Raw genomic sequence first — 13546 nt, 5'->3', positions numbered from 1 at the left:
CCTGTGGAGATCTCATGGTGTGCCTTGGCATTTTGAAAATCTTATTTAGTGTGCCGCAAGGTAAAAAGGTTGAAAATCACTGATGTAATGTATGTAATGCCTCCCCCCCTCCCCCTCATCCTGCTTGATGCTGCACTGTAAATCCACAAAAAAATCCTAGTGTGCTAAGCACACATGGCCAATAAAGTTGATTCTGATTAAACTTCTGAAGAGTGTAGCAGAGGCTCCTATGCCCTGCTTGCTCGCTGTGGACCAGTTTGACTGAAAAGCCCAAGAAACAGGAAGAGCAGAGGAGAAACAACTCACACACAGAACAGTGGTCTGTAGGTAGGAGCGTGATATCTTCATTAAAAAAGGATTTTACATGTAAGACAAAAATCCTATTTTTTCATTCAGCCTATGGTGGACACTGGGACATCCCAAAGCTTTCCCTTTATAGACAGGAAAGCTTCTGAGCTGCACTGAGCATCCTACTTTTAAAGGCTGTATCTGCCAAGGTGAAGGTGTCAAAGCAATAAAATATAATGAAGGTGTGGGAAAAAGACCACAGTGAGTATTCCAACAATGAGCTTATTCAATAATAAAAAAAAATACACCCTAAAACACGCCACTAAGTGTGTAAACAAGTTGTTGGTGGAACTTATATGTTTGGAGTCACCTCTATGATCCTTTACAGAACTAAAAGAGTATCAATACTATAAGAATCTTGTAAAGACAAAACATGTACCTGCAGGATGCAGGCAGCTCGAAGTTGTTCTGGTAGAATCTCCAGTATGTCTGTAAAACACCGAATTAGACCAAGAAGCCAGAAATTCCCTGTGTGAGACTCCTCATCTGTATAAGTAAAAGGATCCACCATGTAGATTACAACAGTGGGAGAAAAAGGGAGGCCTCCGGCTGGCTCTGCTGCAGTTGGGATGCCAATCTTCTCTCTTTCTGTTGTACTGCAAATGCAGAATTCACAAAACAAAAAGTGCTGCATTGTTAATCTAAAATACAAATATGTTCTAACAAAGATACTAATCACACCTCTATGTGAGAATCGATACAACACCTACTCTCAATATGAAAGTAACATTACGTTTTATGTATACAATTCAACAGAAATTGTTCCTGTTCTTTATCCTTTCACATTCCTCAATTTAAAAAATAAATAATGGGTACTTGTGTAGTTTCACGGCGCCCACGCTGCGGGCTCGGTGGCTCGCTACGCTTGCCACGCTATTTAAAATCAACTCCATGCAAACATGGATAGTGGAGGTATGAACTATCCATGTTGGCATGGAGTTAAGTTACTTTTTTGGACATATTTCGTGGCGAGCGTACACCCGGAAGTAGCATGCTGGCGCCGTGAAACTACACAAGTACCAAATAATGTCAGCCTCAGCATGTTGACACAACAAATCCACAGCAGGAGTTTGATACTGATATTAACGCCTGCAAAATGTGCACATGGAGAGAAATATGACATGGAAGATGTAGGCATTGTCATAATATCGACAAAACCAAAAGGCTAAGGGACAGTATGAGAACAAAATCAGTAATTAAGACATTTGAACAATGTCGACACGGACAGTGATTTTGAGAAAAGGTATACATGAGTATTTCACATTTTTTTCGTGTCTATGTCAACTTGGACCCCCAATTAGTATAACGCCTAAACTACTACAGTGAAGTAAAAACAATCATAGAAAGCATGTTGACCTTGTCATTTGTATTCCTAATGGCTGTCTATCTAGACCAGGAATTGTGAACCTTCGGTCCTCCTGCTGTTGTTAAACTTCACATCCCAGCATGCCCAGTTTTGGTATTTGGTCATAGTAAAACTGTTGCAGGGCATTCTGGGATGTGTCGTTTAACCACATCTGGAGGGCCAAAGGTTCCCCATCCCTGATATAGAGGCACTGTTTATCTAATAATACACAACCAATTTCAACATTGAGGCCACTACTTCAAGTTAATCCATAAAGCTGTACATCACAAAATGTCCCTATTAACACAAATCCTTGCACGTCTGGTGTGCTACATTTTTACAAAATACAATGACTAGGATTATTCCTAACCCCTAGTTCCCGAAATGTCCAGGAGACCTCTTGGACTCATGATGCCCTCCATTATTTCTGCACTGGTCAGTGGAATGCTCGAGAAGGTTTACTGAGCTGGTATATTGGGCCTAATTCAGACCTGATCGCAGGTAAAAAAAAATCTCTCAAATGGGCAAAACTATGGGCACTGCAGGTAGGGCAAATGAAATATGTGCAGACAGAGTTAGATATGGGTGAGTTAGTTTGTTTCTGGGCAGGGTAAATACTGACTACTTTATATTTACGCTGCAATTTAGACTTGTTTCAACACACCCCAACCAAATCTAATAGGGTGTACACACGGTTAGATTTGATCTATTTACTTGTGTAGTTTCATGGCGCCGTGCTACTCCCGGGTTCTACGGTCGCCACAAACTATGTTAAAAAAAGTAACTTAACTTCATGCCAACATGGATAGTTCATACCTCCACTATCCATGTTGGCATGTTATCCATGTTAGCGTGGCGAGCGTAGCGAGCCACCAAGCCCGCAGCGTGGGCGAGCAAAGCAAGCCCCGCAAGGGGACTCAGACGCACGCTTACACATGTACCATCTATTTTTCCATTTGACTTTGATTATACAAGTCAAATCGAATGGAAATCCAACAGAAATCGAGCGCATTCGATTTGATCCCAAGTTGTGGCCCAGCGGCATTGAAATCGAATAGAAAATAGACTGTGCAGGCAACACTGAATAGTACAGATCTGTACTATACAGTCTAAATGTAATGTGTACACACGCCGTGCGATTTCATCCTGATCGAATCGGGATAGAATAGAAAAGGAATTACACTGTGTGTACACCCCTTAACTCTCTCTGAACATATGACATTTGCCCCACCTGCAGTGCACATGGTTTTGCCCATTTTGGAGAACAAATTTAAACTACGATCAGATCTGAATTATGCCCAATGTGCGGGCGAGCACACTGAGCTGGCATATTGTGCCACTTCTGGTATAGTGTTTAGGATCAATCCAGGGGGTTCATCATTTTTATATTAATGGTTAGAACAATGCGTTCTGCCAACACTGCCAAAATGTAGTGCCCCATTATAAGAAGTCAATTAAACAAAATCTGCGTGAAAAACAAAAAGGTGTGGACAAGACAGAATAATGTAATGCTTACATGCTGGTGTTTTAACAGGACAAAAAAAATTATGTGAGCCCCCTTGTTAAGCCATTGAAATAGCACTGAAGCCAAATAAAGCTTGCGTCTAAAAGGTAGTTTAAAATTGTAGTACTTACTTTTCCGGAGTTTCAACTTGTGTGGATGGCTGGCTTGTCTCCACCTCCACTGCAGGTTGGCTTACTGATGAACGTTCACCAGGAGTGGATGAATTCTGTGTTGGACAAGTGCTGAATCCGACAGGAGCAGAATTATTCCCAGGGGTGACTGTAGAGGACGCAGATGACTGTGGTGCAAGAGGTGCTGTGCTAGTGCCGTTGGGAGTGGAGTTGAAAGGAAGGTTGGATGGACAAGTAGGTGTAGAAGAACTTTGTGTGCTTTGCACACTGCTGGATTGGCTTTTAGGAGGTAACAACAGGCTGCTGTCCAGCTGTAGTGAGGACAGATAAGGAGCTACAGGAAAAACATTAAAATATTGCAATTATAGTCGCCTCAATTTGCTCAAGACAGAAAAACAAAAAACCCCTAAAAAAACTTCAGAAGAAAAAAAAAGAGCCAAGATAAAATGCTGGTTAGATATTAGACGGTGATGCGGTCAATATGCCGGCGGTCAAAATACCAACGCCAGAATTACGACCGCCGTAATGCCGGCACTTTGTCCCTCTATAGGTGTCCACGACAGAATAAAATAGTGTGCCGAGCGCAGCGAGGCACCGTTCCCGCTGCGAGGCGTGGGCGCAATCCATCTACCCCCCTGTTCGGCATTGTGGCGGTCGGGATTCCGACCGCCGGTATATCATACCGGACCCATTAGACCAGGGGTGGCCAAACCTGTCCTCAAGATCTACCAACGGTGCATGTTTTCCAGGCAACCTGTGGATCTATAGTAGGAATGAATGCAGCATGTTTTAAAATGTGACAGTTCGTAATGACTACAGCTGTGCACCAGCTAGGTAACCTGGAAAACGTGGACCGTTGGTAGATCTCGAGGACCGGTTTGGCCACCCCTGCATTAGACGATGTGTACCCAGGCACGATATTGGGAGCAACTGGGCTCGGCGGGGTAGCCAGCATCAGCAAGTGCATACACACGTGCTGATACTAGGCATGACAAGCATTGGTGGGGGAATGCAGCAAGGTTCTCGCTAGCGATATCCTCAGCTATCCTGCATGTACAGGTGATCAATGACATCGCTAACGACCCACAGAAGCATGCATCATTAATAATATAATGCGTATAAACGCTAATGTTGTTACAATATGTTATTGTGCATTTCTTGTAAAAGATAGTCTAGTCTGTGCATTTAAAATCTGCATGGAAGCTCATATGACCCCCTAGATTTTGCACTTACTATGTGAGGCCTCACTGTTAGAAAATACTTTGCAACAGACAACTCACCTAAATGTTGCCGACAGGTTTGAGCATACATCCGAAGCCGAGCATGGTTGTCAATGTCCTCACTGGGCATCTCCTCGGTTGATATTTCAGTTGCCAAGCAGCCAACCTTCATTATCCCATCACAGAGCACTTTACAAATCGGCCTGTGCTGGCCAAGTCGGGACATCTGTGGTAAAAAAATATGGAACGTGAGCTTTTGCAACACTTAGTTACAAAAAATTACAGTAACAAAAAGTAAATTTATGATATTATATATATGGCACAAACATTTGCAGTACTTTACAGATAATAAGCCTAATTCAGACTTCATCGAAAAGTATATATTTTTTCATTCTGAACTTTGCACTGCAAGTGGGTCAAATGTAACGTGCACTTTGACCTTTTTATGTTCATTTTGAAGTTATTATGTTAATTTCAATTCAACCTATCTAGTTAAAAGTGACAATTTTTCGGCAATGCTATACATTTGTCACGGTCTTAAAACACGTGAATCAGCAAATTACTTGGTGATCCTCATGTTTTAGGCAAAATTGTAGGATTTTTCGCCTGAGTTAAAGTACTTAAAAATGGGCAAAAAGATCCACAATTAAATACACAGGGCAGAGAGAAAGAAAGGATAAATTGAATACTCCATGGCGACAGAAGATCCGGATGCTTCGGGAGAGGCCACGGTGGGGCTATCGCGAGGTTCAGAAGGTCATTGAACCAGGCACGACGCTGCCAATTGGGCACTATGAGAATTGGCCTCACTGATTCCTACTTGAGGCGGCGCAGGAAACGTGGTAGCAAGGCTACCGGGGGAAAGATGTAGACCACATCAAAGGGCCGAGGAGCCAAAGACTAGGAACATCCCTGTATCGCCATTTCTGGATCCATAACACAGAACCTTGTGGTTTCAGCGCAAGGCTATTTGGTCTATCTGGGGCATGATACCTACTGGAACATCCTTCTCTCTGGGCTACCTCTCACCCGCCTCGCACCTCTCCAATCCATTCTCAACGCTGCTGCTAGGCTCATCTTCCTCTCCCGCCGCTCTACCTCCGCCTATCTCTTCACTGGCTCCCCATTCCTTTCCGAGTTCTCTTTAAACTCCTCACCACCACCTAAAAGGCTCTCTCCTCCTCCACCGCTCCTTAGCTCTCTTCACTGATCTCTATCCACACTCCCTCCCGTCCTCTTCACTCCGCCGCTGACCGCCGACTGACCTCTCACCTAATCACCTCCTCCCACTCCCGTGTCCAAGACTTCTCTCGCGCTGCCCCCCTGCACTGGAACAACCTCCCGCCACCCATCAGGCTTTCTGATTGCCTTACCTCCTTCAAGCGCTCCCTCAAAACCCACTTTTCTCGACTAGCCTATCCCTCCTCCTAACCTCTTTTGATCCTCCTATCCTGCCTCCGTTCCCATCCGTTACTACTTATCCTATTGTAATTCGTTCGTCCACCCACCTCCTTTTAGTATGTTAACTCCTATGAGTAGGGCCCTCCTTCCTCACGTACTCACCCTACCTCTTTACCTCACCTGTGCTCCTGTCCTGTTCTTCCCTTCCTCTACTTCATCTTCAGTCTCCTCGACAATTTCGACGCCTACTTCAGAACTGATGCTGATTTTAGTTCTACCAGCTATACCCCTATTTATGCTGTATTTTATCAACACACCCTGTACGTTACCTTGTAATATGTTTTTTTGTTTGCTATGTGCGGCGCTGCGGATACTTTGTGCGCCTTATAAATAAACGTACTACTACTACTACCTACAGATGACTTTGAATCTACTTCAATCACACGGATGGGTCATCAATTGGAGAAATTCCAGTCTAATTCCATCAACCTCCATGGTACATCTGGAAGCCCTGATAGACACAAGGACGCAGATGGTTTATCTCCCGCAGAACAATATTCTGGAGATAGACAAAATTCCGATCCTTTCTGGCCCAACGCAGAGTGTCCATCCACCTCTGCATGAAGATTCTAGGGAAACTAGTCTCAACCTTCCCAATGCTGGAATTCGGCCAATTCCACTCTCGGCCCCTCCAGCTAGCCCTGCTCGGACGTTGGAATCGCTCTCACCTCCATCTCAGAACTCAGTTCCTAGTTCTCTCAAAGGAAGTCTGATTGTCTCTTCAGTTGTGGTTACAGACGGACAACCTGAGCAAAGGACGGTCCTTTGCAAGCCACGATTATGTGGTAGTCACAACAGATGCAAGTCTACAGGGTTGGGGTGGTGGAAGATCACTTGTTCCAAGGAGTTTGGCCGTACCCAGAGACAAAACTGCCAATAAACGTCCTGGAACTCAGGGCCATCCTTCAGACCTTTCGCCACTCAGGGATGCTTCTTCACAGCAAGGCCATTCAAATTCAATCAGACAATGCAACTGCAGTAGAATATGTCAACCACCAGGGCGGAACACGCAGCAGAGCAGCCATGAAAGAAGTAACCCAAATCCTCCTATGGGCGGAAAAATATCTCCTAACATTGTCAGCAGTGAACTGGGAGGCGGACTACCTAAGTTGCCAAACAATTCAGTAAGGCGAATGGTCCCTTCACCAAGAAGTTTTCAACCTCCTGACAAAGAAATGGGGTTGTCCGCAGGTAGACTTGATGGCCTCCAGACACAACAACAAGTTGCCTCGGTACGGGTCCAGAACAAGAGATCCACAGCCTTGTCTGGTGGACGCCCTATCGGCTCCTTGGGCCTTCCAGAAAGTCTTTGCCTTTCCACCAATACCTCTCATATCTCGACTTCTGTGACGTCTCAAGAAAGAGAGAGTAACCATGATCCTGATGGCTCCGGAGTGGCCAAGACAGTCTTGGTACCCAGACCTTCTACAGTTGTCCCGGGCCCCTCCGTTCCCTCTTCCCCTTCACCCAGACCTGCTATCTCAAGGACCCTGCCGCCATCCCGATCTCAGCAGGCTTGCTTTGACGGGGTGGCTATTGAGCGCTCGGTCTTAAGGAAAAGGGGTTTCGAGGCCTCAGTCATAGAAACTATGCTAGCAGCTCGAAAGCCATCCTCGGCACGGGTTTACCATAGGATTTGGCAAAAGTATTTCCTTAGGTGTGTACCTAAAAGGTTTCACCCCAGAATATACAGACTGTCCAGGGTTTTGGCCTTTTTACAGTCCGGACTAGACCTGGGCCTTAGCCATTCTTCTCTGAAGGTTCAGGTATCTGCGCTATCAGTTCTCTTTCAGCAAAAGATAGCTACATTTTCTACAATTCACACCTTTCTACAAGGGGTTCTTCATCTTCAACCTTCTATACGCCCACCGGCAAACCCATTTGATCTTTCTTTGGTGCTTCAAGTATTGACTAGGTCACAATTTGAACCTTTAGAGTCTGTAGCACTCTCTTGGCTTACACTCAAAACTCTGTTTTTGCTAGCGATTGCTTCAGCGCATAGAGTCTGGGATCTGAGCGCTCTCTTGTGCAAATCACCATTGTTAATCTTTCATGAGGACAGAGCAGTTTTGAGGACTAGACTCAACTATCTCCCAAAGGTTGTTTCCAGGTTCCACATCAACCAGGAAATTGTGGCCCCACTGTACACACCTTCGAGCCCTTCTTTTGAGGAAAAGGATGAAACATTGGATGTTGTCAGGGCCTTGCGACTGTTCGTTTCCAGAACAGAGTCCATTAGGAAATCTGAATCCTTATTTGTCCTCTTTGATATCAGGAAATTAGGTTGGCCAGCTTCAAAGTGTACCTTGGCGCACTGGCTTAGATCCACTATAAGACAGGCATACCTGTTGGCAGGAAGACCGGTCCCTCACTCGGTGCGGGCACATTCCACAAGGTCTGAGGGGGCATCGTGGCGGAGAACATTAGCAGGGCAGCTGTACGGTCTTCTTCGCACACATTTACCAAATTCTATAGTTTCAACACTATTGCCACCGCTGATGCGGCTTTTGGCAGAGGTGTCCTTAGTGCAGCTCGGGAGCGTTCCCACCCGTAAGGGACAGAAGCCAAGCAGTCTACCACTTTCCACACAGTGGAAACCCATGCAAAAATGGGGAGAATAAAGGTCACAGAGATCATGACTTTGTCAGGAACCTAACAAAAGATATCCAAATGATATGCAATAAAGCTAACCTCTATTCTAGCAGTTCTAAGTCTATGCAGTTTAAGGTGCAAATTTGGTTTTATGCTTTATGTAACAAAATGTATTTAGAGGAATACAAATCCCAAGTACTAGCAATGAATAGCAATTGTAATGCATTATTTTTAAAATGTATTTATTTTTACTTCCAAATCAATTTAATTTAGTTAGTAGAAGAAAGTTAACATATAACAGAGAAAATATTGATCACATGACCTTGCACATTTTTCATTGACTACACACTTGGAACATCTTTCATCTGTGAACAGCATCACTCACTGTGACAGCAGCCTGCCACACCACGCCTCACTGACCGCAGCCTGCCACACCACACCTCACTGACAGCAGCCTGCCACACCATGTCTCACTGATAGCAGCCTGCCACACCATGTCTCACTGATAGCAGCCTGCCACACCACGCCTCACTGACAGCAGCCTGCCACACCACACCTCACCGACAGCAGCCTGCTATACCACGCCTCACCGACAGCAGCCTGCCACACCACGCCTCACCGACAGCAGCCTGCCATACCACGCCTCACCGACAGCAGTCTGCCACACCATGCCTCACTGACAGCAGCCTGCCACACCACGCTTCACTGACAACAACCCAATAAACTACACCTCAGTGAGGTGTGGTGTATTGGGCTGCTGTTAGTAAGGTGTGGTGTGCTGCCATCAGTAACAGCAGCCTGCCACACCACACTGACTGCAGTCTGCCACATCACATCACATCTTACTGACAGCAGCCCACTACACCACACCTTACTAACAGCAGCCCGTCACTGCCTCAATGACACCCTTGGTGGGAAACCTAATGATAGTAACCAGCTAAGGTGGTGAAGGCAGAGCCATAGGAAAGCGTCCATCAGGCACTTGCGTAAATGCCCTGTATGCAGCTATGTTCCTTGTGGTCTAGAGGCGACTCAGATCTGAGTACCACTGATTGGACTATTGGTGATTCCCCGGAGTGAACTGTAGTAAGTAAATAAGAAATACATGTAATTATTGTAGAAAATGTAATAAAGCAAACAATGCTTACCTCATATACTGCACTCAGATCACTAAAGAAAGCTTTTGCTCCATCTAGCAGTGCTAGATTTTCTGGACACAAAACCAAATATCCCACATCCCGTTGTCCACCATAAGGCTCTAGAAGCAGACGCTCCCAGAAAGGAAGAGAAAAGGGGGCTATGGTAAGGAAGTCCTTATCATATCCCACCAAGAGGTTGGGTATAGGCAGAGGTTCTGGAGATTCTTCAGATCCTAAATGTAGAGTAAGACAGTAAGTTCTCAAGCACAAATGGAAACATTTCTGTATATACTAATATTTAGCAGAGTAATATGTTTGTACTGGGAAATGGTGCAACTTCTAATTCAATAGCCTACAATTTGTACCTACTTATTCAACAACAATACACAAAGAATAAACAGACTTGAAATGGAGGCACTCCTATTTATAAAGTCTATTGTTAATTCTATACTAGTTCCCAGAAAGAATATTGCCTCTCAATAAGATCATGCTAGTCACCCATTTCAAAAGTTTAAGACTTATGTTGGCAAAACTATGATGTAACTACGTTGACTATATCTGTAAAGCAGTTCAGTGTGAAATTTATGTTACTTGCATTTAGGGGGAATTAAATTAGCAATAATAATTTAGCATGGGTAAAAAAGGTGGTAGCCTTGGGCTATAATGTCTGGTGCTATTCAATTACAGCTCCATGCATTAACCCATAGAATCTGGGATAAAGTCTATGGATTTAACCATTTGCTGTACATACAAGTGGTCCAATTAGGCTGATGTAAGTTACAGAGACTAATTGAATTCCTCACCTCAAGTGAGAAATTAATTCCAGGTGCTATTCAAGTATTTGAAAGAAAATTAGTGGCAGTGATTTCTATAGAGAATAAATTTCAATAGAGAATAAGCCAATTGAATACCAACACCCAAAGGCTGTGGTACAAACTTTGTACCAGTGTTTAAAAAAAAAATTAAACACAGGAAATGGAATCTGCCCCCATATCAGTCTCCATATTCACCCATTACCTTAGAGACTTTCAATACAGTTTCAGAAATTCTGAAGGAGGTATCCAATTTCCCATGGTAATTGACTGGGGGTAATTGTCTCACTGATGGCAACCCCATTAGCCCTGAAAAACAACCTGAACAGCCCTGGCCTAAATTCCTCTGATCACGTGTATGAAACATGGTTATATTGGCTGGGCTAGACACATCAGCATTATCCATGTGTTATGTTTATGTATTCAGTGCATTGTGCAAGCAAATTAAAAACATGCATGTGTTTTTAAAAGTCATTGGAAGCAGCAATGCTTCTTCTAACAGATTAAATTCTTGCTATATAAAGTATGTTTCAGACCAAATTAATAGGCATACAGTAAGTCAATATCAATTTATTTGCTATTAATTGTGCTATATGAGTACCATAGGATCCACGGCCTGCCATTTTGTGAAACTGCTGCCATGTGAGGGGACCCTGCACATGTTGGATGTTTTCCCAGGTTCGGCCCGTCCTTTTCTTTTGGATGGCATCCTGCAGGAATGGCTGAAGGGAGAGCAACATGCGCACCACATCTTGGGAGGGGAGCATGCTCACATCGAGCACTGAGGAGAAAGGTACAAAAAGACAGCAAACAATAAGAGAACCAAGAGTGACTATCATGGCTTGCTTCTAAAATTGAGCCAAGAAAAAAAAATTTAATGAGAGGAAGAACACATTCAACTGTAAAGCTTTTAGCCTCCAGCAAGTCCATTTTGTCACCCATGGGGCCATATTAAATTAGCTGCTAGTTTCGTATTGTGAAGGCTCATGTTACATTAGCATGCACTTTTAGGATATGTTCATCAAACAGGCTCTCAATTACAAACAGCGAGTCACAGCCGTAGTGTGCAATCTATGTTACGTGGGAAAAAAGATCACAGTGCAGTGCAGAAGACTAAAAGGGGCCATAAGCAAAGTACTGGAGGTCCTTAAATGGTGCCAAAGTGTTGATATTTGTAACTTTTAAAATAATGGGAAAGTGAGTGTTTGTGAATTTCAGTGAACTAAATGTGTAGTGATTTTCAGGGTTTTTATGTCATATATATATATATATATATATATATATATATATATATATATATATATATATATATATATATATATATATATATATATATATACACACACACATACAAACAAAGAACAAGAAAGGGCGCCCAATAAGTACATTAACCGGTTGTCACTTTTATTCATTAAAAACTTTTATATGTTTTGATAATACTAAGCTATTGGGCGCCCCTTCTTGTTCTTTGTTTGTAGATTGCTTCGGCGTTGTCTCTTGGGGACAGAGACAGAAGAAGGGTGCTGCAGTTCCACAGTTTGGGAACAAGTGATTTCATATAAAGAACTGTGTACTTCTTAATAGCTTCAGTGTTTACTAATTAAGCAGGTGTCAGCGCACCATTCCTGCAAACCTTGTATATATACAGTGCCTCCTGCACTGTTGCTGAGCTGTTGTGTCGCATTGATGCCTGTCTTGATAAAGGACTGTGTCAAGTCCGAAACGTCGACTTACTGTATGCTGTGATGGTGATGTATTAAACCACTTATCTCAATAAACCAACAAACTTCATGCACGCAAAAAAATAATAATATAGAACTGTGTGTTCTCAGAGATATGGTTGGAGGCTAGGATCACCTAGAGGGTGATCCTAGCCTCCAACCATATTTCTAAGATAAGCACTTTAATACTATTTTATACTATATTTTGCATCTTATACTGTCCAAATTGTTTTTATTGTCAAAATCTTTTTTCTCACATTTTATGTAAAAAGTTTTTTGTATTTTAAGAAATTATTTTATATTTCTTATTTTGTATAAATAAATAACCCCCTTTTTTTCATACTATTTAACACCTAATATATTTTTTTTAACCATTATATTTCCAGATTGCTATTATACTATAAACAATTAGTCTCCGTTACTTTATTTACCATTTACATATCTTTCTGAGTATTTTACCACTACTCGTTTACTTAAAGACTGTCCGACACCCTCTATAAATAAGGGAATATTATTTTGTCTTAATTTATTCAATCAGGACACACAGGTGGCATATATATATATATATATATATATATATATATATATATATATATATATAGTCTGGGGTGTATCCACACCTGCTGAGGTGTGGAATGTCAGGCACTCGCCTAATAATAATCAAAGTCCAAAAGTCAAATAAAATCCAAAGGTAGTGCAGTTTTTATTTCAACTATCCAATATAGTCATAGTTTTTCATAATGTGCCCCGACGTTTCGGTCCTGATTAGACGGACCTTTCTCAAGGAGCCTATAACATTTATAATAAAGCATTTCAATAAACAATGGAACAAATAGAGAACAGCACTAATTAACAAAAAATTCAAATGGAAACATATGGAAAAAAGGAGTCTTACTTTACAGTGAAAGAGACTGGCTGTCAACGGAGTTCAGGGTAAGAAAACACCCATGGTGCCTGGAGCTGCTGCTAAATAGCACTGCCCGGGCCCGGCTATTTATCCCCCCTGCCATCTAATTGATCAGAGCGTGGAAACCGCATCCACGCTCTGACAGCGCTGCTTCCGGCGTCACCGGAAGTTCGGTCCCGGAAGTCGCGTCTGTTGACCCGCATAGTTGGAACGCAGGGCGGCTGCCCTGCATGCGCATCTCAGTTTAGAAATGGAGCCGCATAGAGGTCTATGCGGTCTATGCACGTACCTATATATATATATATATATATATATATATATATATATATATATATATATATATACACATACACATACATATATATA

At 42.8% G+C, this 13546-nt stretch overlaps 1 protein-coding gene across 2 annotated transcripts in view; it reads right to left on the bottom strand.

The window, feature by feature from the left end:
* The window catches only part of MED13L (mediator complex subunit 13L), a 138281-nt gene that overhangs the window by 15452 nt on the left and 109283 nt on the right, over window positions 1-13546 (bottom strand). For both annotated transcript variants that reach the window (XM_083145597.1, XM_083145602.1), the window contains exons 18-22: window positions 11154-11333; window positions 9750-9973; window positions 4609-4774; window positions 3329-3662; window positions 728-944 (exon numbers count right to left, since the gene is read on the bottom strand). In XM_083145597.1, coding sequence (XP_083001723.1) covers window positions 728-944; window positions 3329-3662; window positions 4609-4774; window positions 9750-9973; window positions 11154-11333 — 1121 coding nt within the window. The remainder of the gene's footprint in view (window positions 1-727; window positions 945-3328; window positions 3663-4608; window positions 4775-9749; window positions 9974-11153; window positions 11334-13546) is intronic.

Source organism: Crinia signifera, chromosome 1, assembly GCF_055691185.1.
Source record: "Crinia signifera chromosome 1, ASM5569118v1, whole genome shotgun sequence".
In the NCBI taxonomy this organism is placed as follows: domain Eukaryota; kingdom Metazoa; phylum Chordata; class Amphibia; order Anura; family Myobatrachidae; genus Crinia; species Crinia signifera.
This window is presented reverse-complemented; position numbering and strand designations above follow the sequence as displayed.